General features: G+C 40.1%; 1 protein-coding gene across 1 annotated transcript in view; it reads right to left on the bottom strand.

The window, feature by feature from the left end:
• Positions 1 to 25,512, bottom strand: part of SPAG17 (sperm associated antigen 17) — a 132,408-nt gene that overhangs the window by 80,124 nt on the left and 26,772 nt on the right. Inside the window, exons 4-6 of the mRNA XM_015563542.1 lie at positions 11,485 to 11,616; positions 3,247 to 3,433; positions 1,738 to 1,932 (exon numbers count right to left, since the gene is read on the bottom strand). Of these exons, the coding sequence (XP_015419028.1) occupies positions 1,738 to 1,932; positions 3,247 to 3,433; positions 11,485 to 11,616 (514 nt within the window). The remainder of the gene's footprint in view (positions 1 to 1,737; positions 1,933 to 3,246; positions 3,434 to 11,484; positions 11,617 to 25,512) is intronic.

The raw sequence follows: 25,512 nt of genomic DNA, 5'->3' as shown, positions 1-25,512 counted from the left end.
AATTTGGTTCTTCTTTCCTAAATAGCTAAAAACAAACTGGCTCACCAATTTATGCCTCACTTAACTCTTGGTCATATTAACATAAATACTGGCTTCTCTGGGCATTTGTGCTCTGACTATAAAATAATGATAGTTTTCCATATAGTTACACTTGAAAATTTAAAATACTTATGTTTATTATATCTATAGCTAAAATAGGCTCTACTACCAATATCTCATTAGTCTACTTAGACTATTTTTCTATTATTTATTTTTATAAATTAAATAATTTGTATAGAGCAGGGGTCCTCAAACTTTTTAAACAGGGGGCCAGTTCACTGTCCCTCAGACCGTTGGAGGGGCGGACTATAGTTTAAAAAAAAAACTATGAACAAATTCCTATGCACACTGCACATATATTATTTTGAAGTAAAAAAACAAAACGGGAACAAATACAGTATTTGTATTTGCATGTGGCCCACGGGCCGTAGTTTGAGGACCCCTGGTACCGAGAGACTATGAAGTTTATGCAGCATTCCTCCCCTCCCTCCTACACACACACACATACACACACACACACACCTCCACCACCACCACCACCACTGGCTCCAATAATGAATTATTTAATGTTACAAATATCTTTGAAATAGAAGTATCTAGGTTTGAATCTCTACTCTTACTTAATAACTGCTTCTAGGCAAAGAGTCCTTATTGGGAAAATGGAAATGAAGCACATTTCTGAAAACTATATGAATCATTGCATGTATCAAATAAATGATAGCTATTATCATCATCAGTGGCAGCAATTTCTTACTTGGAACAGGCATTTTAAAAACGTAGTGTTATAGAAAAGGGGATGTAGCTGCATAAGTTACAAAACACCATGCAAATGGTATTATTAATAAATAACAATAAAAGTAACAGTAGATGTCAGAATGAGCTTGGACTTCTGGGTCAATGGGCTTATATACCAAATCCCAGTTCTATCGTCTAACGGATGCAGCAGCATTTTGTTCCTTCCCACAGAGGTGGTCAGGCACAAAGCCCTTAGTCAGCGGTTCTCAGCTTGTGGGTTGCGATCCCTTTCACAGGGGTCGCCTAAGACCATCCTGCATATCAGATATTTACATTACGATTCATAACAGTAGCAACATTACAGTTATGAAGTAGCAACGAAAATAATTTTATGGTTGGGTCACAATATGAGGAACTGTATTTAAAGGGCCAGAAGGTTGAGAACCACTGCCTTAGATGAAGAGCTCCAGGCTCCAATGACTGAATGGTAGTGTGGTGGGGGCTTCATCCCATAACTCACTACTCTAAGGCCCGGAAGATAAGGTGCCCCTTCTGGGTAATCACAATAAGCCAGGAGCAAAGCACAGCAAGCATCCAAGGCCATGATCTCCCTTGAGCCACTTGGTGACTGTGACTTCTCTACAGCAGACCTACCCACCCCATGCTCTAGGTCAAAGTTACAGATCAAATGTGCCAGAGAAATGTAGTTGGAGAACCAAGTCTTTTGACCTGCCATCTATGTTCTCTGTGGCTGTGTAGCAATATAAACACAGAAGATGATTTTAATTTGCAAAATTTACAACACCTGGCTAGTGCAAGCAGAATAAACATTGAATCCAAGTCTTGAAAGGATTTCAGAACGTATGTAAGGTATGACTATGTTTGGACAGAAACGTGCATTTGTACTTTAAGGACAGCGGGGAATACTGAAGGACCCAGTACGTTGTGGAGCAGGCTGCATACCTTCTGGCTGAAGAACCACTTCCTGCTGCTGGCTAACTGCTGCCAGGTGTGCCTGCAAAGGTTCATAATTCTCCGAAGATATTTTTATCACGCTGCTTATGGGAACGCCGAGTTCAGTCATGATCGCTAATAGCTGAGGATTGTTGAAGCCCACAACTATAATGTAATGTTGGGCACCATCATCTGGCTCGTCATCTGTCCACAATACCAGAAAGAAAAGGAGGTGTCACTTTAAAAGAACAGGTTGCACTCAGCCAGTTCCATGGCTGTGTACATTATGTATGCGTTTACAATCCCCTGGCTTGCCAAAATCAGTCCAGCTGGCTGGAATGCAGTCCTAACTGGTTCTCATTACTGCCCTTCCAGTAAGAAGGCTGAAGCCATTTTACAAAATATTAAATCACTTTTGCAAATGAGACATAGGCGTAATAGGAGGACAAACATACACAGGGCCTGTGGTCATGGAAAATGTGTGCTTAGGATTTTGTTTTAAAAAACCCACAAAGTTTAGGCTGTGATTTTTTTTTTGTTTCTAATCTCTTTTGAGCAACATCTGGATTTACTCCTGAATTACGAGTAGCTGCAGCTTTGTGGTATTTTATAAGGAGAGGTGTTTACAGGAGAGGGAAATATTGAATATGGACATGCCCCCTACCAAAGTATTCCGGGTATTTATGCCAATAGGTGTGAATGCTGAGTGTGGGTTAGACAGCAATTGAGAGTGGATGGTAACTGAAAACGTTATATCCCACAATATCCCACTAAGATCAATTTTAAATAGTGCAATAGGTGCACACACTTTTAACTCTCAGGTAATGATTTTTATTCTATCCCTAAACAAATCAGCATTGATATTTCCCATGGAATCCATAATGTCAGTGCTTCTAAGCCTAGTTAATGCATTTTGAGCAGAGATAGACATGGGGTGAGGGATGGGAAGGCCTGCCATCTCATTTACATGCTATGCAAATAACAACAGGTAGCTCCATTTGGACTCAGGGGAAGGTGGCAATGAATTGCTCATAGCTATCTAATTGAAATCATTTCTATACCAACAATCTAAAAAGGAAGAAACTTCAAGTTTCTCTAAGACACAATGATAGTTGGAGAAGTTGAGGCCAGGAAGCTCTGAGTCTCACAGTAACTGGTCTAATTTTTTTACCACTGTATTTCACTCATGACAATAACCACTTTTTACTTTGCTTTATAATTATGTCTGCCTTTTAAAAGACGTTCCCAACAAGATAGTAAGCTCCCCAGTGCCACAACAGCTCGCTCATTATTTCATTCTTTATGTGTATTATGTAAATGTGCCCATAGCAAGACAGATGCTAAATAAATATTTGCTGAAAACATAAATGAATTGCAAATAGAACTATTTTTCTACGGGGGGTGATGGGTAGTATGTGATTTATGGTTTTATAAACAGTGAAAAGGCTGGGGAATTGCTCTCAGTAGGTGATAAGGCAAGAAGTGAAAGGCAACCAACACAAGGAGCAGCTTACTGACCGATGTAAACTTTGATCCCATCTTCCTCTCCCCTCCGTTTTAACTGGGTGTTCTTTTTCACTGTTGTGCTTGCCTCAGGCTGGTCCTTCCCCTTTCCTTTGGCAGCTTTGGCATCTGCGGCCTTCTTTTCCTTGGGAGTTTTCGCTTTCCCTTCCTCCTTTTCTAACTTAAATCTGTCTTCTATGGCCTGAAAAGAGAGAACATTTTTTCTTCCAAATCATACAGTGAGCAAGAAATGGTTTTTCTACTGTCAGGTGGACTAAGTTTATTTCAGTTAATCACTGTCTACTCATCTATTCAATCTTCAGGCCAGGATGGTGGAGATCTGGCTGAGCCTAAGTGGTGATGAGGCACATCTATGCACGAAGAGCGGAGGGGTGGGTGCTAGGAGACTGTATCAATATTTACCTCCCTCCTTCACAAAAGTATTTTTAAAATATCTATAAATGTTGATTCACTTCTTTAAATAACTTTTTTAAATTATAAAAAATATCATTCCTGAAAATTTGGGAAAGATATACAGAATTTACAAAAATCACCATAATTCCATCATCCAGAGAAAATGAGTGGAAGATGATATTTAATGCATTCTTTAAATTATGTTTATGCATCATTTTTATATAATCGTTACTGTTTTCTCTATACAATTCAGTGTTCTGTGTTTTCCATTAACAATGATGCATCTTCAGTTGGCAGGATTTCACTCTGTAAAGGATTTCCCAGGTAGAGCAGTTATATCTGCACTGCATGGTAGCATCTGGACTGTTCTGCTGTGAGAAGGCCCGGTGCAGACACTGTATGGTAGAAACAGAAGCAAAGGGAGGCACCTTGTCTTCCCAGGAGCCAGGTTCAGACAGAGAAGCCGTTGGGAGATTTCGGAGCATGTTCTTTGCTCTACCCAATCCCTTTTTCTCCCCCAGGGCTGACTCCAGTGGCGGTCTTCCTACTTGTGTTCCTTATTCCTCTTGCCCCCCATACTTGAGAACTGAACCAGGACAGTCCCTTTGACCCTCGGGTTCTGGACAATGATTGACTGTTAACCTCTAGAATTCTACTTTGGTCCAAAGGTAAAGCATCCTTTTATTACCAAGCTCCGAGCACACAAAGGTCACATCCCATCTCCTCTCCTTTTCCTCAGCTCTCTCTCATTCTGAATAAGCCCCTCCAGGACATATGAGCTTATGCTTTGCAATTTAGGGGCAGGTTAGGGCAAAGGGAGCCTGAATAGCGGAGTATTCAGAAAGTTGGTCCCTCCTAAATCATATGCTACTATTTGTTTACCCTTCTTCTTTGACCCTCTTCACTGCTGGCTAACATAGCATGCATACTCCTATTTATTCTATGGTGATCTGCTCACAACTTGAAGAACTCAGAGGCAAACTCTTGCCAATTCAAGACAAAAATATCAGAGGGTGTATCCAAAAGGACCCTCTTTCCACTATGTTTAGGGAACACATGTTTCTCAGCATATGAAGGGAGACTCAAGTTCATTACAAAGTACATTTTATTTAAAATGTGACGTGTACAAAAAGCATCTGGGTGTCTCCTACTGTGAGAAGGCCTTGGATAGGCACAGGGATTTCTTAACCAGTTAAGCTACATAGCAGATGGTGAGTTCTTGTCTTAGCAACAACCAAAAATAGTATGAACATTTGATGTACTCAGTTGAGTATCAAGTGACACCTATTTAAAAATTCTTAATCTTGTTAGTCTCACTTTTTAAAGGGAAAAAATACAAATTCTCCCTGTCTGAAACATGGCAGCGTAGTTATTTGATACTTCAAATATTTTAGGTTGTATTTTATTCTAAATGACTCCTTGATGTATTTGTTCTGTTATTCCTCACAATGAATGGAAGGTAAAAGCCAGTGGAACTATTGGTAAATCACTCAACTTCATCTTATTATTTTGGTTAATAGTGCTTCTTCATATTTGTATATAATTTTGTGTGTGTGTGTCTTATATGTTCTATCATAAGATTCCCACCAAATATTATTAAGGACGTAGGTAAAGACCATACTCATGGAGGTTATGTGACTAAGCCATTCCGTCATTATGTGGCTTATGAGAAACTGGCTCTGTGTCCTGAATGCTACTCTGATTCTCTGTCAAGATATCACTCTACTTTATAAACAATCTATTCTACTAGTCACAGGTGAGAGGACAAGAGATGGGCTGAAAGAAATGTATGGTGTCAAATAAGTTTGAAAGACAGACTAAACAGACTTATTTTCCTGAAACTGCCCATTTGTAATAAGCTAATGTGCTATGAAATCTCCAAAACTTAACACAGTAATTTCCAAGTTCATTTGACCAGAGAACTATTTTTTAAAAAAATGGAGAACAGAGTCTAAATGGATCTAGAACCTGTTTTGGAATCACAAGGTTATGGGGACATTTAGGGGCTCAATTAATCAATTTCTATAAACCTATTCTAAGGAAATTATTTTAAAAAATCAAGAATTCTATACTACAAAGTTGTTCATCAAAACATTGTTTTTTTTGAAAAAATATGGAAATAATTGAAGTGCTCAACAATAGAGGAATGATTAAGAAAATTATGGCAGTCCATAGAATATTATACAAGCAGTAAATTAATACAGAATGCTGTGTGGTAAGGAGTAAAAAATATATTAATTTTTAAAAAGCTGAATAATTTCTTTTTACTATGATTGCAGCTATATAAAGAAACTAATCCACAGAAAGGACAAAAGACTATACCAAGTTGTTGATTGGTTATGGCATTATGAACATTTCTTTTTTCCGTTTCTGTATTTTATATTTATTCTTTGCCCTCTGCTCTCCTCCTCACTTTCCTGACAAACAGGAAATATAATGGATGGGACTGAGTTAGGAGCCTGCAGTAGTGGTGGTGAGGTGGTGGGTCTGATGTCTAATGTCTGTCTCCTGTAGGACTCTATGAGATTCAGAGCTTTAGCAACAAGATCAGCCAATGTTATTATCCCTCAGCAATTTTCAACCTTTTTCATCGCATGGCACACATAAAATGATTACCAAAATTCTGTGGCACACCAAAAAATACATTTTTTCCCAATCTGACCAAAAACTTATTTTGATTCATTCACACCAGACAGCTATTGTCATGTTGGCTATTGTCATTATTTTATGTGACAATCTAAGGGAAAAGAGGTCAGTGCCCCTGACTAAGCAGTTAGGTATTGCATGTTTTAAACATTCTTGTGGCACACCAGTTGAACATCACCGTTTTACCTCAATATCCAGAAGGGTAGAGAGAAGGGGCAAGAATGTTTAGAATAATTCAGGAAGTCTAGTTCTAAGAGATTCCCACAGAGACCAGGTCATTTCTGGGTGGGGACAGGACTGGAAATGAAGTCAGGATTCCCTTGGAATTGGTGGTCAGTTAGCTCAGTGGTCTTTGTCTTTGCTGAGCTTAGTTACTTTCCATGACCTGACTCTGCACTTAACCTTGGGATGCTGTATGCATGCAATTAGTGCGACCAGCTGGCTGTTGGCAGATCACTGAATAGAGCCTTTGCTGTCATAGGGAAATATCTCTGGCAGGCACTCTACTGGTTTTGAGCCAAGACAGCCACTCTGCATTAATATCAAGACACACTGGGGAGGAGTATGTAGAGTGGTAAGAGCATGGTCTTTAAAGTTTGAGTTTTGGATTTGAATTCCAGCTCCACCTCTGAGCAGCTATTCAGCCTTGGGAAAGTTACCTAACTTTTCACACCCTCAGTTTCCCCATCTGCAAACTGGGAATACTACTCTGTACTTCATAAAATCGTTTTAAGAAATTAAATTATATAGCTTGTGTGAAGAGCTTAGTATAGTGCCGAATAGTCAATTATTAGCTGCTGTAATTGTAGCTATTTGTATTTTTAAATACTGCTCATTTTTAAATATGTGTTTCTGCACATTTTTCATGAAGTCTATAAAATGTTTTTTATTAATTAAAGGATCCCAATTTGCAAAGCACTTTTATTTTACAGAATTGCCAGTCAGTGAGTCACTTGTCATGAATTGTTGGATTTTGCAGCTTTTTAGATCCCAGTTTTGATGGTAGTATCCCCATTTCAATAACCAGCCTTAAAGAATTCCACCGAGCCAGTGAGGCAAGTTACGCCTTCCCTAAATCCGCAGGGTCCCTCTAAACCAAGTTCCTGCTCTTCCTCTGTTTGATTTCTTGAAATAGTTTCTGTATATTTTAACCACAACTAAATCAAAACTAACCAGCCTATAATTTCCTGGTATGTCCCTATGGTCTTTCTTTTAAAGCAAACACACACACACACACACACACACACACACACACACACACACACACAATGGCATTACATTGGCTGGTTTCCAGTGCTTCAGGGTTTCAGCTGGAGCAAGCTGGAAAATGTGTGTGAAAGTGACCCATTTCTCTGTCGCTGTTATGAGCAGGCTCGGGCTGTCTGAGGCTTTATCGTCACATCTTATCAAATTCACATGCTTTAAATTTTGAGTTGTCTTAAGAAAAGTTTACCAACACTCTCTCTCCATAGTTCTTTCATGTATATATATTTTCTCTTCATCCTAGTACATCGGGAAATAAGGCAACTTGTACTAAGTATATAAGCCAGAAAGAACTGTTTTGCTTTTATATAAAAAGATGCTAAAAATATCCAAGAAAATATGGGCTGGTTATTTGAATACACAAATTAAAAGCACAACTAGAATATATTTGTTGTTTTTCCAAAACTCTATTCAAATATTCTGAACTTGACTCAACTCCAAGGCACAGAAAACTAGATTTAGTTTGACTAATTAAATTGTTAATTTTTTGTATTATAGCCATTTTTCATGTATTTTTTGATGATTAAATATTTTCTGTTGGTTAAATTCTTAATATAGTTTGAATCACAATGAAGTATTTTAGCTTTAAATAAATGTTTATAATTAATATATAACAGAAAAGTTAGAATTAAAAAGAAGTAAAATTGTTAATGATGCTATCATATTCAGATAATGGCTAAATGAAAACAGATTTCAGAATGGAAACCAAGTAATTTATTTTAAAATTATAAAGAACATTATGAAAATATATATATTCCCACTACAATGTTTTCTAAATATTTGTTTCAATAAATGTGTGTTAATTAACAACAGATTGATAAGAACTAAAAATGCAGAATAAATGCTGAGATAATGCTGTGATGGGAAAATTTATTTCTAAGCAAAACATACTTACTCACATTTTAAGATACAATAAAATATAGTTTGAGATCAATTGTAAAAGAGTCATATTCAGAAGTTCTGAAATGCTAAAATATATTTAAAGAAATACAGTATATATATTTCCTTCATGGTATTCATACAGAAGTAATCAATAAGTTTATTTCTAAATAGATAAAGTTTTCAAATATATTCAACTTATTTGCAGTTAGAGGCAAGGATTGCCTCCCAGAAATTCATGTGCTAAAGGCTTCAAAACTGTACTTCTACTTCTAAGAACTATCTTCTCTTCTATTATTTTTTTATACTGCTCATTAGCCAGCAAACTTCCTTCATGGTCAAAGCCAATGAGATGTTAAGCAGAGCCCAGACTAAAGTGTTATAAATTAAAATTAGTGGAATCAAAAAAATTAGTTTTTACTGTACCTGGCAATTGAAAATATATTATTTACCATTTACTTTTAAGAAAAGATTTAATAAAACAGGATCAAATATATTGATACATTATATCTGTTTCTTTGGGGGTAAAGAACAGGATCTGAATTATATTAAATTTTGCCCACAGCTTTCCCCTAATATTTTCTATAATTATTGTTCTGGAGATATTTTAAACCTTCATTTAAAAATTTTTCAGAAAATGTACAGATGTAAGTAATATAATTAGCATTTGAAAGAAAACATCTACATAGATTTCACATTGAAGTTAAAAACCTGAAGAGACACACACTCCTCTGTAGGAATTTCAGAATCTTACCCTGGGTTTAGGAAAGAGAAGAAAATTGGGTAAAGCCCTCTTTTCTGTTTTTCAATTTCTAATCCACAGCATGGTGTTAGTTTTACATACTTTATATTTATTTTGCTTTCTGCCAAACTCCCTGGCTGACAAACATTAACCTCAATTGTCCCGACTGACCTGTTAGGCAGTATTGCTGAAATGAACGTAGATTATATCATCCCTCAAAAAAACCCTTAAACTTGCCTTTACCAAGAGTAAAGGAAAGTATTCCATTCCAATCAGGTTTCATCACTTACTCATATGGTTGCAACACGAGGATTTGGGGCTGGTATTTTGGGAACCCGATCTAATGAAGACATCAAATCAGATTGTGTAATTGTTGGCTCTTAATTGCTCAGAGTTCTCTTAAGCATCTATTACTTATATATAATATGTAAATAAATCTAAAATTCAAGCCCCAAATTCCTAAGGACTCTTGAATTTTCAACAAATTAAGATTATCTCCATATCTTCAAAATTTCATAACTATATTATTATAGTTCACGTTTCAAAGAAATGCTGAGCAAAATAACAGTTCAGAAATATTTTTATGTCATTGCTCCTGGCTAGCTTTAAAAACATTTCTTGAGCTTTCAGGATATTCCATTTATTGTTACTTCAAACCTGTTAACTTAAGTTTAAAATCTATTCCTATTAAAAACAATTACTAGCTTAAAATAGGTGGCAAACAAGTAAGTACACGGACACTCTTTAGCCTGTTAGATCTATTTGTAGGTGCTATGAAAAGGCACAAAGCAAACAGAAGGTGCAGGAATGTTCCAGGACGCACAGTCTATTTTTTCTAATTCAGATTCCCATGTGACACTGGAATTTAAAAAGGCAAGAAAAGATGTTTCTATAGTTTCAAATTTTCCAATTTTTCTTCTGCCAAGTCCCAACGTCTCTGAGTATTTAAGGTATAAGTCTCCTGTACGTGATGGAAAATGCTTCAATAGGTGGAAAACTAGACCATCGCCTGTGCTCATATGAGTAGAAATTTCCTGAGGACAATATGTGCCACGTTAATAAGATGCTATATGAGAAATCTCTTTGAAAAACATAAAGCCCAACATTACAAATATACGGCGGCATTATTTTTTGTTCTACAATTATCCTGTCAAGAGACCAATTAAAGTAGGAGACCTGGATTTGAGGGTCTTGCCAAAGTGAAGAAGGTATTATTGGCACATGGTCACTTTGTCTTCTTACATGAATTGATTTTACCTCTTCCTTTTAGGGACATAAAAGGACAACAAATATGTAAATCCATTTCAAACATACACACAGGCACATGTTATATATGTACATACAGGAGCATCTGATCTTCCCAAAATATTTCAGCATGATTTAAAAAATAAGAAAAACATCTCTTATTTTGAGTAATGATAATAGCAAATGGATTTGAACCTGGCATTACTTTACTAAAAGTATTTTAAAATATTTTTCAGATGAAAAGATGAATCTTTGGAAAACACACAAATTGACTTCCAAAGGCTAATTAAATGAAAAGTCTACATGTGAAGAAATAATCAGACGTATAATATGGAAACAGAAGTGATGGATTGCTGCTGAAATATTCAGATTATTATGAAGGTACAGATGTAGCCGATTATTTAATAGATACTCCTGTTGAGTATCATGTGGTAAATTTTAGATAGGACCCTGATTTCGCTGGTTTTTCAGTTTTTTATATTTACTTCTCCTGACTCTCTGTCTCTTTTTGGTCCCCCTCTTTGTCACTAGATATAAATAGAGTGCCATACAAATGATTTCAGGCACAGGCCCTGGATACTGTCATATTCCTAAATAAGGGAACTTATTTTTAATGGGTTTGCCTTTGAGGAAATATAATTTCTCCGATAGAGCCTTGTGCAGCCTTTTCTCTAAGAAGCTGAGATAAACAGCTAAATGTGCTAGGTGACAATGGTCGGCTTGTGAAGAGAGGACACGTGGCCCTAGCTGGTTTTGGTCAGTGGACAGAGCATCAGCCCATACACTGAAGGGTCCAGGGTTTGGTTCTAGTCAAGGGCACTCATCTCAGTTGCAAGGTCGATCCTTGCCCTAGTCAGGGCACAGGCGGGAGGCAACCAACAATGAAATTTCTCTCTGTCTCTAATGAAAGGGGAGAGAGAGAAAGAGAGAGAGAGAGAGAGAGAGAGAGAGAGAGAGAGAGAGAGAGAGAGAGAGAAAGAGAGAGAGAGAGAGACACCCTGGGGAAACCTGGCCCATTTCACTCGCTGCTTGCTGTCTTTAGAAAACCCACCAGGGTACAGTACCTTCTTTTCATTTTCCCGTCGCTGTTGGTCCTTAAGTTTAATCTGGAGAAGTTGAAATTTCAAGAGTTTCCCTATCAGTGGTAAGGTTAGTTTCTCTCCATTGCCCATAATGAGTTTTGCTGCTACTAACACCTGTGAAGAAACACAATTATTAGAAAAGGTGGCATTTCATAGCCTATGGCATAAGCTGTCAGTGATGAAAAGATGAAATGGTATTTTGGTGTTGTAATATTTGCCTTACTGCAAAGGTGCCTCATTGCTGGCCAAAAAAATTAGGGGAAAAATGCATCAATGCCATAGAGAGGGGCATTTATCCTCCAACTAAATTGGGTTGTCTGAAAATTAATTTCTTTTCCCAACAGGGCAGGGGGAGCTTCCCCCAATAGGGCTAGACTCAAACTCTCCAAAATGGGCAGAGGAAAGGTAGGCAGGGCTCGTAACAGCGTACCAGGTAGGTCAGGTTCAGCTACAGAAAGTCTGTTGTCTGGCATAGCAAACAGTCTGAACCGTCAAACTCTGACTTATTAGTATGTTATAAATTAAACAGGGTTTTATAATAATGGGGATGGCTACGTGAGCAGTTATTTATTTTTGAGTGACCAAATTGGAATGAAAGATAAAAGATGACAGAGGCGCCATGTGAATGTTGCGTCCCTCCCCGCTTGCAATTTAATGTTGATCCTGTTGGTATGCAGCCTAATTGGGGTGAAATAAGGTTATTGAGTTTTCTTTGGGTGACGACAGCACTAGGAACATACAGCTGTATTGTCCAGATGTGTGGCACTGACAGCCTGTTTTATGACTCCACATTTTACAGCTTGTTTCCCCTAAATGTCACACAACTCCCTAACATCTGGGCCCTTTTCCTTGGAGCCCTATAACCACTTTATTTACTGCAAAAAAATAAAATCACATAAAATAAACCATAAAAAAGTTGTTACGTGTTTCTCTTTACTTGTGTTGTCTCCCTAATAAAGCTCACCTTCAGCGGAAGCACTGTCACAAAAGTTAGTCTAGTCAAAGTATTTTTTCGACTTTTGTTTTTAAGCAAAAATCAGACTTATTTATAACCCCAGGATGAATTAGGTGTTACTAAAATGTTCTGACATGTTGCTTTTCTCCCCCCTTGGAGCAATTACTCCTCCGGGCGCATATGGTGTCAATTTCAGACCCTCCATCCCAGACAATGACGGCGCACACTGCAACTCATCGGGCTGCGTCCTGTCTGAGGTTCCTACCAGCTCTTGGTCAGGGCTTTCCTGGCCAATCCGGTGCCTTAGGACTTTCCGCTTTGCCAAGGGAAACAGCTGAAAGAAAGGGAGATGGCTATTTTGCTTCTAACTGCAAAGGCTCTGTGGATTATCTTAGGCCAAAATGTAACTGGACCTCTTGGAGAGCATACTGGGGTTTCCTGCATTGCATCGCGGAGCGGGGAAGCCGGGGAAAGGACTCCTTGGAATTGCAGTTCCTAAAAACCTAAGGAACAAACTAAGTGTCAGAAAGCCTTGCGAGTGTCTGGCAAACAACCTCCGTGAAATAGCTCTTTGCTTTTTACAGCAGTTCTACTAACACGAATTAAAGAAAGGGATCTGATGGCTGAGATTCCTGGGAGCAGGAAGACAAAGGCACCCCTGCAGAACCTCACCATCTAATTAGGGCCACGTTCAAGAGGAAGAGAGTCCTCAGGGAATGAATGGTCAGGCATTGACTGTAAAATTAGAGCTGTCCGGTTAGGTCCAAGCCCAGGGGTAGATGTACATGGTTTAAAATGGCATTTTCAATACCAGCTAAACAGTGTGCTGACAGTCAGGCTGCTGTGTGACATGTGGTTCAAAATATACAATTTTGTGTTTCTGAAGCTCACAGCGGTTGAGTAGGGGACATTTCCCTGTAATACAAATACAACAACATCGTTGAAGGGAAGTCAGCACTGGAATGGGTTACCCAGGAGCGCTGTGGAGTCTCTTTTCCTGATGACCTGTGAGAACAGGATATTTACCTATGTCTGGGGTGGTGTAGGTGAAGCCTGCCTGGCGTCATGGTGATGGATGGGATGTCTCTGGAGTTGCTTTCTCTCTCCAGGTCTCTATGAGTCCATGAATGTTACCTCACTGTGTTTAAATGTACTCAAAGCACAAAACATCCCCAGAGAAAGGTATTTTGCTGGCTATACAAATTTTCTCTGGTTCATCTAAAACTGTCTGTCGAGAGCTGGATTTGAAACAAAAACCTGGTATGGCATCAAAATAACAGTGATATCCTACTGTGAAATGGGGAGATTCGTGATGAAGAGTGTCACCGGAATAGCGGGGCACCATGTTCTCATGACACAGGGACATGGAGTAAGGGCAATGATAGTGCAAGGCAGCACTGCGGAGGGATGGGTGGTCCCTCTGGCAGGGAAAGCCCCAGGGCAGCCCCTTGGGGGCAGACTCCTTGCCCTGACACGCCTGGAGGAAGGCAGGCACCTCCTGGGCACCTTCAGCAATGGCAGACTCTGAGCATGTTGTCCTCCCCAGGGATACTCAGAGGAGCTGATTCCCACACACCTCTTTTCTCTCTGGGCCTCCCCCAAAGGGATAACATGTGGACCCTTGGGTTAATGAATGAAAGTGAAAGTCTGCTGATTTCAAAACTTGAGACTGAAAATGTTTATGATATTTAAGTCATCCCAGGAGAGGCAGAAAAGCAAATTAATTTTCACTGAAAATTCTTTCTTCTCACACTCCATAAGTCACAATTCCACCCAATCAGGAGCCAGTAGTTTAGTCTTAGATGAAAAACAAATCCTTAGAGGACCTTTGATTTGAAGCAAAAGTCTTTGAGGAAAGAAAACAAAAGAACTGCAGAAGAGACAGAATTGAAGAGGAAATAGACTTTTCACATAACATTTCAGAAAGGCTTCCCCTCCTTTGTCTTACTTGTATTAATTGAAATAATCAAACCTTCAACCTCCAGCATTGTAAGGGTCACTTGTCCAGGATCTCATCAATGTAAATGTGTGTACCAGTGTTCCTTTGTGTATCCGCATGTGTGTATCTATGTGTTTGAGTGTGTGCATGTGGGTGCGCGCACTAGGAAGCAAACTGACAAGGGCTGTAGGTGTTGGGAAGATGAAGGCTACAAGAGAAAATGGGAGCAGTGAGCCAGTCAGGGTGGGGAATAATTGTGGACAAAAATCCAGGCTTTTAGAATTAGGCAGAAAAACAGTCCTAAGTGGGTTTAAAAAAACCTGGGTGTTCATTAAACCAAAAAAGCCAAATAAATTAGCCTGGCATGAGTCAGAAACTTAAAAAAAGAGAGAGAGAGAGAGTCTTATGGGCAAAAGAGACTCATTAAAATGGAGAACTGTTGCCAGGCGAAGCCTGTATGTGTCTCCTGGACCTCCTCAGGCCAGGTCGAGGGGCCTGCCAGGGCTGGGTGGAGGGCAGGCCGGGCTTCCGGAGGTGTTCTAGGCCAGGAAAGAGGGCTGTAGGAGAAAATTTAGCTCAGAGAATGCAGTGGAGGCTGCACTGAATGAAGATCCTAGTTTGAGGTAGATGTCCTTTTCCTGTTAAAAAAGTTTATGATTTTGAGCACACTAAGAAATAAAAATATTTCCCTCTTTATCACTTACTTGGCTCAAAGACTTAGGCCATATATATTATCTAATGATCTAATCCAACAAAAATAGAGCAAATGAGCCAAATTCTTTCCTTGCCTGAGTGTCAGGCCCACCCACAGACACTAGTGCCCTCCCTTCCCCTCTTCCATCCCCCCTCCCGGTGGTTCCTCCCCGCATTAGCAGTAAGCACAGCATCTGCCTGGACAAACACTTAGAATTGCCCCACATATTAGAAACCCAATGGGTATATGCATGCAAGTGTGTATATGTATAAACATATATGTGCACATGCTTATATATGTATGTATATATATAGGATGCATGTTTAATCCAGGTGAGTTCTGAGGAAGAGTGAAGACTTCAGATCTGCAGTTCTCTTGTCTGGAACAGGTCATGGGAAAGAGGTGATGGAGGAGGAAAGATGTAGTTGTGTGGGGCAGAGAAGGGAGGGGTGATGGAGAGCGATGGGATGACGAAAGACTTTCTCTACAGAAGCTCCAAATAGCCACCAGTTCTCCTAAAAATAATCTGGTTTCAGGGTCCTCCATGGAGAGTGTTCATAGTGTTTGCACAGTAGTTGTATTAATGCGCAAAATATGAGTTCATATTTAACCCATTATTCTTAGGTCCATGACGTAGGGTTGGTTTAGACACAGAAAGACCTCAGTAAACAGGAGCAGAATCCATAACTTTAACTCAGTCTAGACTAGCACAGGGCTGAGCAAAAAGTGTTTTGACACACACACGTGTGACATGTACACTTACCCACATCTGTGCACAAGTTTCTGTGTACATGTATGCACAGATTGTGTGTTTATGTGCACAGCTGCCTTTGGGATAATTATTAAAAGATACTCAGTATCTAAAAACACCATCAAAACTTAGCTTGAGGATATTTAAGAATTAATAGTAAGAGAAGAATACTACTAACATTTTTGATTGGCACCTTAAAAGTAATTCTGCTATTTACCATTTCTCCCTAATTATCCTGCAGAACAGAAGGTATTATGTTTATCATTAAACACCTGTCAGATTAAATCTGTATAATTTATTCATCAAAGTAGAGTGGGTAATATATGTGCCATCTTTCAAGTTCGTTATTTAGGTAGCATCATTATTTATTTGTGCATTCTGCTATTATATGTTATATCTGCCCATAATATTAAAAACCAGAGGAACTATGCCCTGATGTGTGTTATAACATTTTCAACGTTTAGAGCAAAGAACCTGAATCAGATGAGCCTGATTCTGCACATTTGAGGAAAAGGCCAGATTTGCCAACGACTGAGAAGGACCACAGACATGGAGGTGCCTCACATGGAGGATGCATGCTGGGAACTAGAGCACGTGTGGTACAGGGACAATAAAGAGGCACTGGCGCCATGGCTACCTGTGTGCAGCATCACGCAGAAGCGAGGCTGGTTTATATTCCAGTCCTCGAAAATGCCACTGGGAGCCAGGTCAAGTTGCTACTCCCTTCCAACCTCAGCTTTGTCTACAGCAGGGTTTCCTAACAGCATCACCACTGACATTTTGAGCAGGACATTCTCTGTTTGTAGGAGGTCATCCTGCACATCTCAGCACGTTTAGCGCACCCCTGGCTTCTACAGCTCTGAACACCAACGCTATCATCAGACATTGACAAATGTTCCCTGGGACAGAATCATCCCTCGTTGAGAACCACTGATCTACAGAAAGAAAACACAAATACTGCTGATCTCATAAGACTGCCTTGAGAATGGAATGAAATAACACATAAAAAGACCTGTGTGGTACGTAACATATGCACCGTAAACCCTCACTGATATGAGCTCTTACTGTTACTAGCCTCACACCCAGGACAGAAGTGGAGGAGAGAGAAAAGGAGTGGAGTGAAGTGCACCCGGACAGGCAAGACAGTGTGACCCAAATTTATTATCAGCTGGGGTGACCATGCCTTCTCCTTTCACTTAACCCTCTCTGTACACTAACAAGGACAATCAGGATTCCTTTGGGGAAAGCAGAGAGAAAAAGAGAAAGTGTACAAACGTATTTTGTTATGGTGCACCATGAAATAGAAGAGTAGAGAAGGAAGCAGTTTGCTCTTCTTAATTTCTTCTAAACTGAGACAGAGGAATTGTGTGAAGAGTGGTCTGCAGTTCACAGCCTCCTCTCCTGTACCTTCCACTCTCGTCCCTCCTTCATTCCTTCTGCATTTACTGAGTGCCAACTATACTGCAGTCTTCGTATTACTTGATCCTTTACATGTCTAGTCTATGCAACTCACATTCTCTAAGCAATGAATAATTTCTAACAAGGCATAATTGGGAAAACAGCTGGGAGGGGAGGGTAGCAGTGGGGGAAGGCAATGGAGACTGAAAAGGAGAGGTGAAAAGAATGGGAATGACGGAAACATGTTTCCTCACTTCGAGCAAAGGAAAAGAAAATAATCAAGCAATGTTAAGCTGTCTGTACATAAATGTAAAGGTGGCTGAAGATACTGGCTCAATATAGATCATACTGTCTGCCTAACACCAATGGAACGTTATGCAAGTGCTCAGACTGCAGCTTGGTGAGAAGTTTGTAATGATGATGAATTTCCTGAGCAGGTGACTCCTAGATCATTTTCAGCTGTCCATAATTAAACTGGTATCCATCTCTCGACAATGTCAAGGCTGCAAAATAATTCCAGTCATTGGACTTCTTACATCTGTGCTGAAATGAAATAATATTTGGCAGTAACAAGGAGTCACCGAAACTAAATAAACAGCCCCTTTCAAGACTACATAAAAGTTGGTAACGTAATAGCATTTGACAGGGATTAAGACCTCTTTGGGGCTGTAAGGAAGTTTCAGAAGCAACAATAATAAATACAGGGCAGGTAGAACAGATCTGTGCTTTAACAGACATGTGTAATTTGAAATGTGATGGATTTCCCAAGGGAGATGAGCATTTTGAGCATCTAACATGCTATGTCAAAAAGCACAGGCCTCTACTTGAGAAACATTTGTTGGGATTACTCTTCCAAAGAAGGAAAAAGCTAAACTTCTCTTGTTAATTAAGTAGCATGTTAGTTTTTTGTATACCAGAGAAATGCATAAAGGCACATAGAGCTGAATGTGATAACTTCTATGGAAGAATCCTATATAATAACTAGAGGCCTGGTACACAAAAATTTGTGCACTCAGGGGGTCCCTCAGCCTGGCCTGTGCCCTCTCGCAGTCTGGGACCCTTCGGGGGATGTCCGCCTGCTGGCTTAGGCTCACTCCCCAGGGGATTGAGCCTAGGATGGCAGACATCCCTCTGGCAGCCCGGGAGCCCTCGGGGGATGTCCCCTTGCCAATGGGGAGCAGGTTTAAGCTGCAGTCGGACATCCTTAGCGCTGCTGAGGCGGGTCGCTATGACACGCACTGATCACCAGGGGGCAGACGCTCAATGCTGGAGCTGCCCCCTGGTGGTCAGTGTGCTCCCACAGGGGGAGTGTTGCTCAACCAGAAGCCAGGCTCCCGGATGGAGCTGCAACCTGCAAGAGGGCACATGCCGGGCTGAGGGGCCCTCCCCGCCATCCCCCCCACCCAGTGCACAAATTTCGTGCACCAGGCCTGCAGTTACCTAGAAAGGTCAGAAGTATTTTAGCTTTAGATGTGTATTGATGAGCAACACTCAACTCTTATCTTGGCAGTCTTTTTTCTTACAATCTTTTTTCTTAGATCAGATCTTTCCTTAGTCCCTAGATGTTCCCACCTGTCTGAAGTTCTTCTTAGTCCTTTTAGCTTGTAGTGAACGCTACAACTGAACAACCCAACATCTTTTCAAATCTTTCCAAATGGATTTAACTCTCTCATATTGGAAATATTTGTATACACAGGTTGTCTCCTTCAGGAGCTGGGAAGTTCAGGTTCTTATCTGATTCTTCTTTTAAGTCCCTTCACAGAATCCCCAACATATGTACATATACAATATATTCACTCATTTAACAAATATTAGAATGGTGTATTTAGGGTTACTGATTGTTTGGCTTGAAAGTGTTCTCAAATGTTTATAGCCAGAGCTATCAAGCTCTGGGAGTAGACTACAGGTAGGAGTAGGTTCTCAGACACTCAATGGTTACAGAGCACACACTATGTGCCAGATGAGGATTGTTCCAACAATTGCACTAAAATAATCTCAGGATTGCACTTTAGACATTCTAGCTCCTTTAACTCTTACCTTCCTTTTGAGGTGGGTGCTCCTTATTACTCCATTTTATAAATAAAAATGGAGGCCTGGCGATCACACAGCAAGTAAGTAGAAGAGATGGGATTTGAAATTAGGCTATCTGCTTCCAGGTCCTGCTCCTTGTCACCATATTCCGTTGCCTCACAATATGCCTTTTCACCCCCTAGCTGATGCTACTAGATACCCACCTAGCATCTCCGCTCCTCCCCAGTCTTCATTCCCAATCCTCTTCTTCACTAGGGGGATAGAGAGTTTTTTTAGCTCAAATTTTTATGTTTAAATATTCTTGGCACAATTACTCATTTTATCCTTACTTGGTGCCTCAACTCTAAATAGCTGAACTTCTCTTTTCCTGAGACCTGGTGAGGATCTGAGACTCAGAACCCTCAATCCCAATAGCTCTGACAGGTGGCGGAATATGCTACCTCCAAATCTGAGAGACAGTTGACACTGGCGAGATAACCAAGAGTGAGGCCACCAGCAGCTTGAAGGACATATGACAGGAATTTGGATTTCACTTTGAAAGTAACACGATACAGAGAGTTTAGAACAGGTAAGAGACATCAGTTGCACAGAGGTCTCGTTGAGAGTCTTATTTATCTTCAGTGACTGTTCATGTGCAGCAAAAACTCAGGCTTTATTCGATGTCTTGGTAACGCATAGCAAACCTCAAACCCCTGAATGAGTATTTCAGAGCTTACACTCTATTCCTTTTCCCTCCAGCTTGTTTGCCATTTGCTCATAGCTCTGGAAGCATGTGTGGTCAGGGGAGGTTTTCTAATTTGCCCAGCAGCTGTAGACAAAGATGTGGGCATGCAGGCAGCACCACTGACAGAGTCCCTTGATGGTAGGTTCATGTCTGTCCCTCCAGCACCCAGAACAGTGCCCAGCAGAAGTGCTCAAAAATGAAAGAAACAATGAATGAATGGTGAACTCTGGGAGATGTGAGAAGGGGTGAGAATAGGCAGAGCCACAGTCCAGTCTGGGTGGGTGGTGAGGGGGATGCAGAGCACAGGTGGTGAGTTCATCATGGAGGAGGATGGACCCTTTTCTGGTCCTGTGAGAAGCATGTGGACAGAGGTGGGGCTGTGTTTCTCCAAGTGCAGGCTCAGAAGTACCTGGATACTTGCTCACAGGTGTGTTCCTGGACCCCCTGAAATGCCCTGATCCCATCACTGTGGCTGGGATGTGGAACTGTATTTTAATGAGCTCTCTAGGTGACTGATATGTGCCACTTTGAGGGCCACTGACACAGGAGCCAAGAAGAGGTTAGAAATTGGAAGGGCTCACACCAAAGAGCCTTCGGCATCAACCCTTCCCAGATGTCCTTATCTGAGATTACTCTTCCTGGGTCCCACTGCCAGGGCCTCACTGACATTTCCGTCGAGGCCCCTCCTGTAGGCTAATAAGATGTGCCCTCATTAGCAGTCTTGCACGTGCACCCTTCATCTGCAGTCCACCTTGAGTTTGTGTAGGGCCGATGATGGCTTCTTCCTCTCTGTATTGCCTCACAGCATGTGAAATCTGTTTGAAATCACTTAAAGCAAATATCCCCCATTCTGAATTTAGACAATAAAGGGTCCCCTCCCATTATCAGGAGAAATCTGAAAACAAAATTACCTAATCATTTAACTTTAATAAATTCCATACTCACAAAACACACACAATAAAAATATGATTAAATATCTAACCTTATAATTTTTTTATGTTTTTAATTGATTTTTTAGTGAGAGAGGAAGGGATAAGGAGAGAGAAACATCGAATAGCTGCCTCCACATGCACCCTGACTGGGTGATTGAGCCACAACCTGGGCATGTGCTCTGACCAGATATCGAACTGGCGACCTTTTGGTGCACAGGATGACACCCAACCAACTGAGCCACAATGGCCGGGGCCCAACCTTACAATTTTTGCTTATCAAATTGACTAAGATAAAAAATACACAGTTGAAGAGGATGTGGTTAAATTGGAAGTATTAGAAGGGATGCAAATTGGCACAAATTGTCTTGAATGCATTTTGACATTGTGTCAAGAGCTTTATAAAGATTTATATACTTTGACTTAGTAATTCCACTTCTTGAAAATTTTCATAAGGAAACAATCAGGATTATAACTATTAGTAAATAGTCTAAATTTAGCAAAGGGGGATTGGTTAAATGAATTATTAAACAGAGACATGCTTTCTATTAGATAGACACTGAATATGGATTTAGAAATAGGCTAACATCATATGTCGAAATGACAGGATAGAAAGCATAGAATTCCTATTGTTTAGAAAGAAGCATACTCTGAGTGGTGGAATTTTTTACAGATACTTTTTAAGTACCCACCATTTTACGGGCTATGCTCTTTCTATATTTTCCAATTTTTAAAAAATTAACATGTATTATTTTATAGTAAAACAGCTGATAAATTACAGGTGCAATAGAAATGCTATACAGCAATTAACTGTTTCTAACAGCACCACCCCTCACCCTCCCAGAGAATTCTTCCTGCACACAAATTCTAATAGCTCCACCCCTCACATTATTCCCAGCTGTGCATTCCTCAATGGCTCCCATACCCACAGGACCAAACTGCTCACTCCTTAGCAGAGCACACCAAGACCTCTATGACCTGACCTTGACACACCTGTCCAGCCTCACTGCTGGCTGCTCCTTCCACTTTCCTGCCTGCACTTGAGGATACCCCCTGCTGAGACTTCCTTGGTACACTGTGCCATCTTATGTCTGCCTTATTTTACATGGTCTGAGTCCTTTGCCCAGAATTCCCCCTCCTTCATTACTTCCTAAATCCCCCATTCAATTTTTAAGTCATTTTCCTAAAACTTTTCCCTAAAAACTTCAGAAAGCTTTAAGCATTGCTCTATGTCCTCGCTGCACTTTTTAAACTTGTTATCCTATGCTAACAGAATTGCTCATTTCCATATCTGTTTTCCAGGTTGAAGACTGAAATTAAATATAAAAAAGTCAACACACAAATCACGCAGACCTTCACAAACATTGAGCAGGTGTCCCTTGTAAAGGCACTGCGATGGCGGGTAACATCAGCCAGCCCTCCTCACGCCAAGCCAGTGGGTTCAGAGGCTGGGAAAGCAAAGTGCTAGTTCACTAACTAAAGAAGTGACTGGTGCCACAGAAAGTGCTGAATATGCCCAAAAGACTGTATATATAGGACAGGATTCATTCATTCTTTTAGCCATTTCACAAACATCATTCTGTTCCCCCTGTGTGCTAAAGTCAGTGGCTTTGGTCTTCAAAGCAGCCCAACACACGCACAGGACTAGCCACCAGGATGGGGAAAATATTAGAGCTCCTGATTATATTTATCCTTATTTTGTCCTTTTTTGTTTTTATTTTTGAGGATGTTCTATGATATTGGTAATTTGTTTCTATTCCCGTACATTTTATCTCTCTGTATACACACACAACATACATAGAATAAATGCTCAATTATTTTTTTAGCTGATGGGAAATGTGACCAAAATAGCTTGGAATTGCTAGCCTAGAGCACAGGGTCTTTAGGGAATGAACAGCAATGCCTCTCCTGCTCATGCCACTCACGAGGAAGTACGGGAGGCAGACACAAACAAACCACCACGGTATAACACAGCAAGATGAATTTGCCTAAGGAATTCCAAGAAGATTTCATAAAAGAAATGGCATTTGAACAGAGCTATTTGGCTGATAAATGAAAACATCTAAGTCTGAAATTTACATAATTCTATTCAACTTAGTGCACTTTGCACTTGGGGAGAAAAGGGTAGAAGTGAATTAGAGCTACAATGACTAAAACGGAATGAGCTAGAGTTACCACAAAACCGTGGCTCATCCAATGGCTGAAGGAACAGAGGTGTATGTGTGTGTTCAGTTTTGGAGCAAGTCAATGAGCTTGGATATAGATGTTCTGAACTGCGCAATCTCTTCCTAATGCTGCATCAGGTCTAGCCCCACTTCCTACTACTCTCAAAACATCCCTAGCTCCCCTAGAGAACATTGCACCTTAATTTAATTTGTTTTCTTGTTGTATTTTAAAATTTTGTGCAAAGTGGTCAGTATTCTAAGTGGGGATTTTTTTCTTCCCCCAAGGAATGACTGATAAAACCTAACTCAAATTTCCAAGGGTAACGTGTGCTTGGAAGCTGGTATTTGGAACAGTTCTTTCAGAAACTTTAAACAAAGGGAAACACCTTCTCAATAACACCACTGGAGAAAACTCCCAGGGCTTTGCTCTTTGGTTTAGGTAAATTGCTAAACAGGTTAAACTCAATTGTTAGCTGCTTGACTATAGGGACTGTGTCTCCAAGAGCATGGCCTTGACTTTGGAGTCAGAATGCCTGGGTTCTAATGTGGGCTCTGCCATGATTAGGTGCGGGTGGTGGGTAAGCAGTTAACCTCTTTGAGACTCTGCTCATTTGCCACATGAGAATAGTAAGAGGGAAGTCAGCTTCACCCGGTTGTTGTTGGGATCAGATCTGACATTGTGCGTGAAAAAGTTTTGTGTTCCTACAAACATTTTCCAAACGTAAGTTATTATTCTTGTTTTGTTTAAGGGTCCCAGCAAAGAGGACTGTGTGAGATGTCATGTTCCATAAACTATTGATTCGAAAAGAAGATTGGCTGCCTGGCTGAATGAATACGGAAGGGGCTTAGTTTCAACACTCACGGTTGTGCAATGCTTCTGAGACTTGCATCATTACCTTAAGCCTTGGCCCTTGCTAACCCTTCACCCTTATGGGCATGACTTCAAGGGCCAGTTTTTATCTCTGAGAAGTAGATTCAAGCTGAGAGGATAGGAGACATGATGGGTTAACATTCTGCAAAAGGCAGTTTCATTTCACTTAAACCAGGGTTTTATGGACACTGCGCCTGAACTCAATAGGCTGGTGCGGGGGCTATTTTTGGACAGGCAGGATTTCCAGCACCTCTTAAATCACATCACTGGGCTATTGCCGGTTCCGCCTACACACAGGGCGGGCCTGCATACATAAAACAGGACACCAGCCCCGGGTGAGACCAAAAACTCTCCCTCCCCCCATCTGATGACTAATACTTGTCTCTGCTTTCAGAAAGAAAGGGAAAGCACCATACACAAGCCTTACCAATCCAGTACGTTTTCCTTTGCCTGCTCCAAAAAGGGGGGAAAGTTTGTGTGTGTGTGTGTGTGTGTGTGTGTGTGTGTGTTCCTCCAATGGTTGAGAAATCTGAAATGAACTTCTATGGGAAACCTCTGACAATGCTCTGTAGATAGTTTTATGCAGGGAATTGAAACAAGTTGGCAGAAAGAATAATTTTTTCTGGGTAATTCAAAGCAGACATCTTACTGGAGGAAAAGCAAATCAGAAATTTGCTGTCATCCTTGAAATTTTATTAGTTACAAAAAGTAATATATTTGTCCCTTGTATTGCATTCAGATAGGATCCATCCTTTCCCCCCTCTCATATTCCTAAAATGAATCTTTGAGAATCCAATGCAAGACTAGCTTCTCCTATAGGACACAGAACCCGACAGTGATGCCTGTGACTCACATGTCATTGGCTCTGCCCTTCTTCTCTGCAGTTCCAGAGGTAAATGGAAGGGTAACATTATAAGACTTGAAATAACTAAAATAAGTAGGCGCTCCCTCTGATAAATATAATCTAATTAAACTTTTCCTGATGAGTGAGTGAGCCAAAATGTGTTTGTCTTTTTCATAAAAATTCTTGATAAAGGCAAATTAGGAAATGATAAATTTGTTAGATTTGGACTGTGGTGTGGCACAGGGCACTATGCAGCCTTGCTCATATGTAACCCAAATAAGTATGAAGCTGAAATACGAAATTTTAAAGGAAGTGGTCTATTGAACAATTTCACTTTTTCTGGGTAAGAATTTTTGTAAGGTTGGTTTCCTGTGATTCAAACTCCTAACCTTATATATGTTTATATATTTCTTGAATCAATATAGTGACCATATTTCAGTTAACTTACATTATCATGCTACTAAGGTTTGAGGGTTTTTGTTTTTGCCAATCATGTTTGTGAAATGGAAGAATGGATGGATTTTAGTACATAAAGCTCTATCTGAGATTCATCCATATTAATATTTACTAAGTACGCAATATGTACAGTAGCTCTCCAAAAATTTAAACAAATTTTTCTCTAATAGTCCATTCTCCCAGCTTTAGTTTGGTATTTCTTCTTTCTTTCCTTGCAACCAAAGATTGAGGAGTTAGAATTTCAGAAATAGAG

The sequence above is a fragment of the Myotis davidii genome, unplaced genomic scaffold, assembly GCF_000327345.1.
Source record: "Myotis davidii unplaced genomic scaffold, ASM32734v1 scaffold217, whole genome shotgun sequence".
Taxonomy (NCBI): Eukaryota; Metazoa; Chordata; class Mammalia; order Chiroptera; family Vespertilionidae; genus Myotis; species Myotis davidii.
The sequence above is the reverse complement of the archived record's forward strand: the minus strand, read 5'-3'. Positions and strand labels throughout refer to the sequence as shown.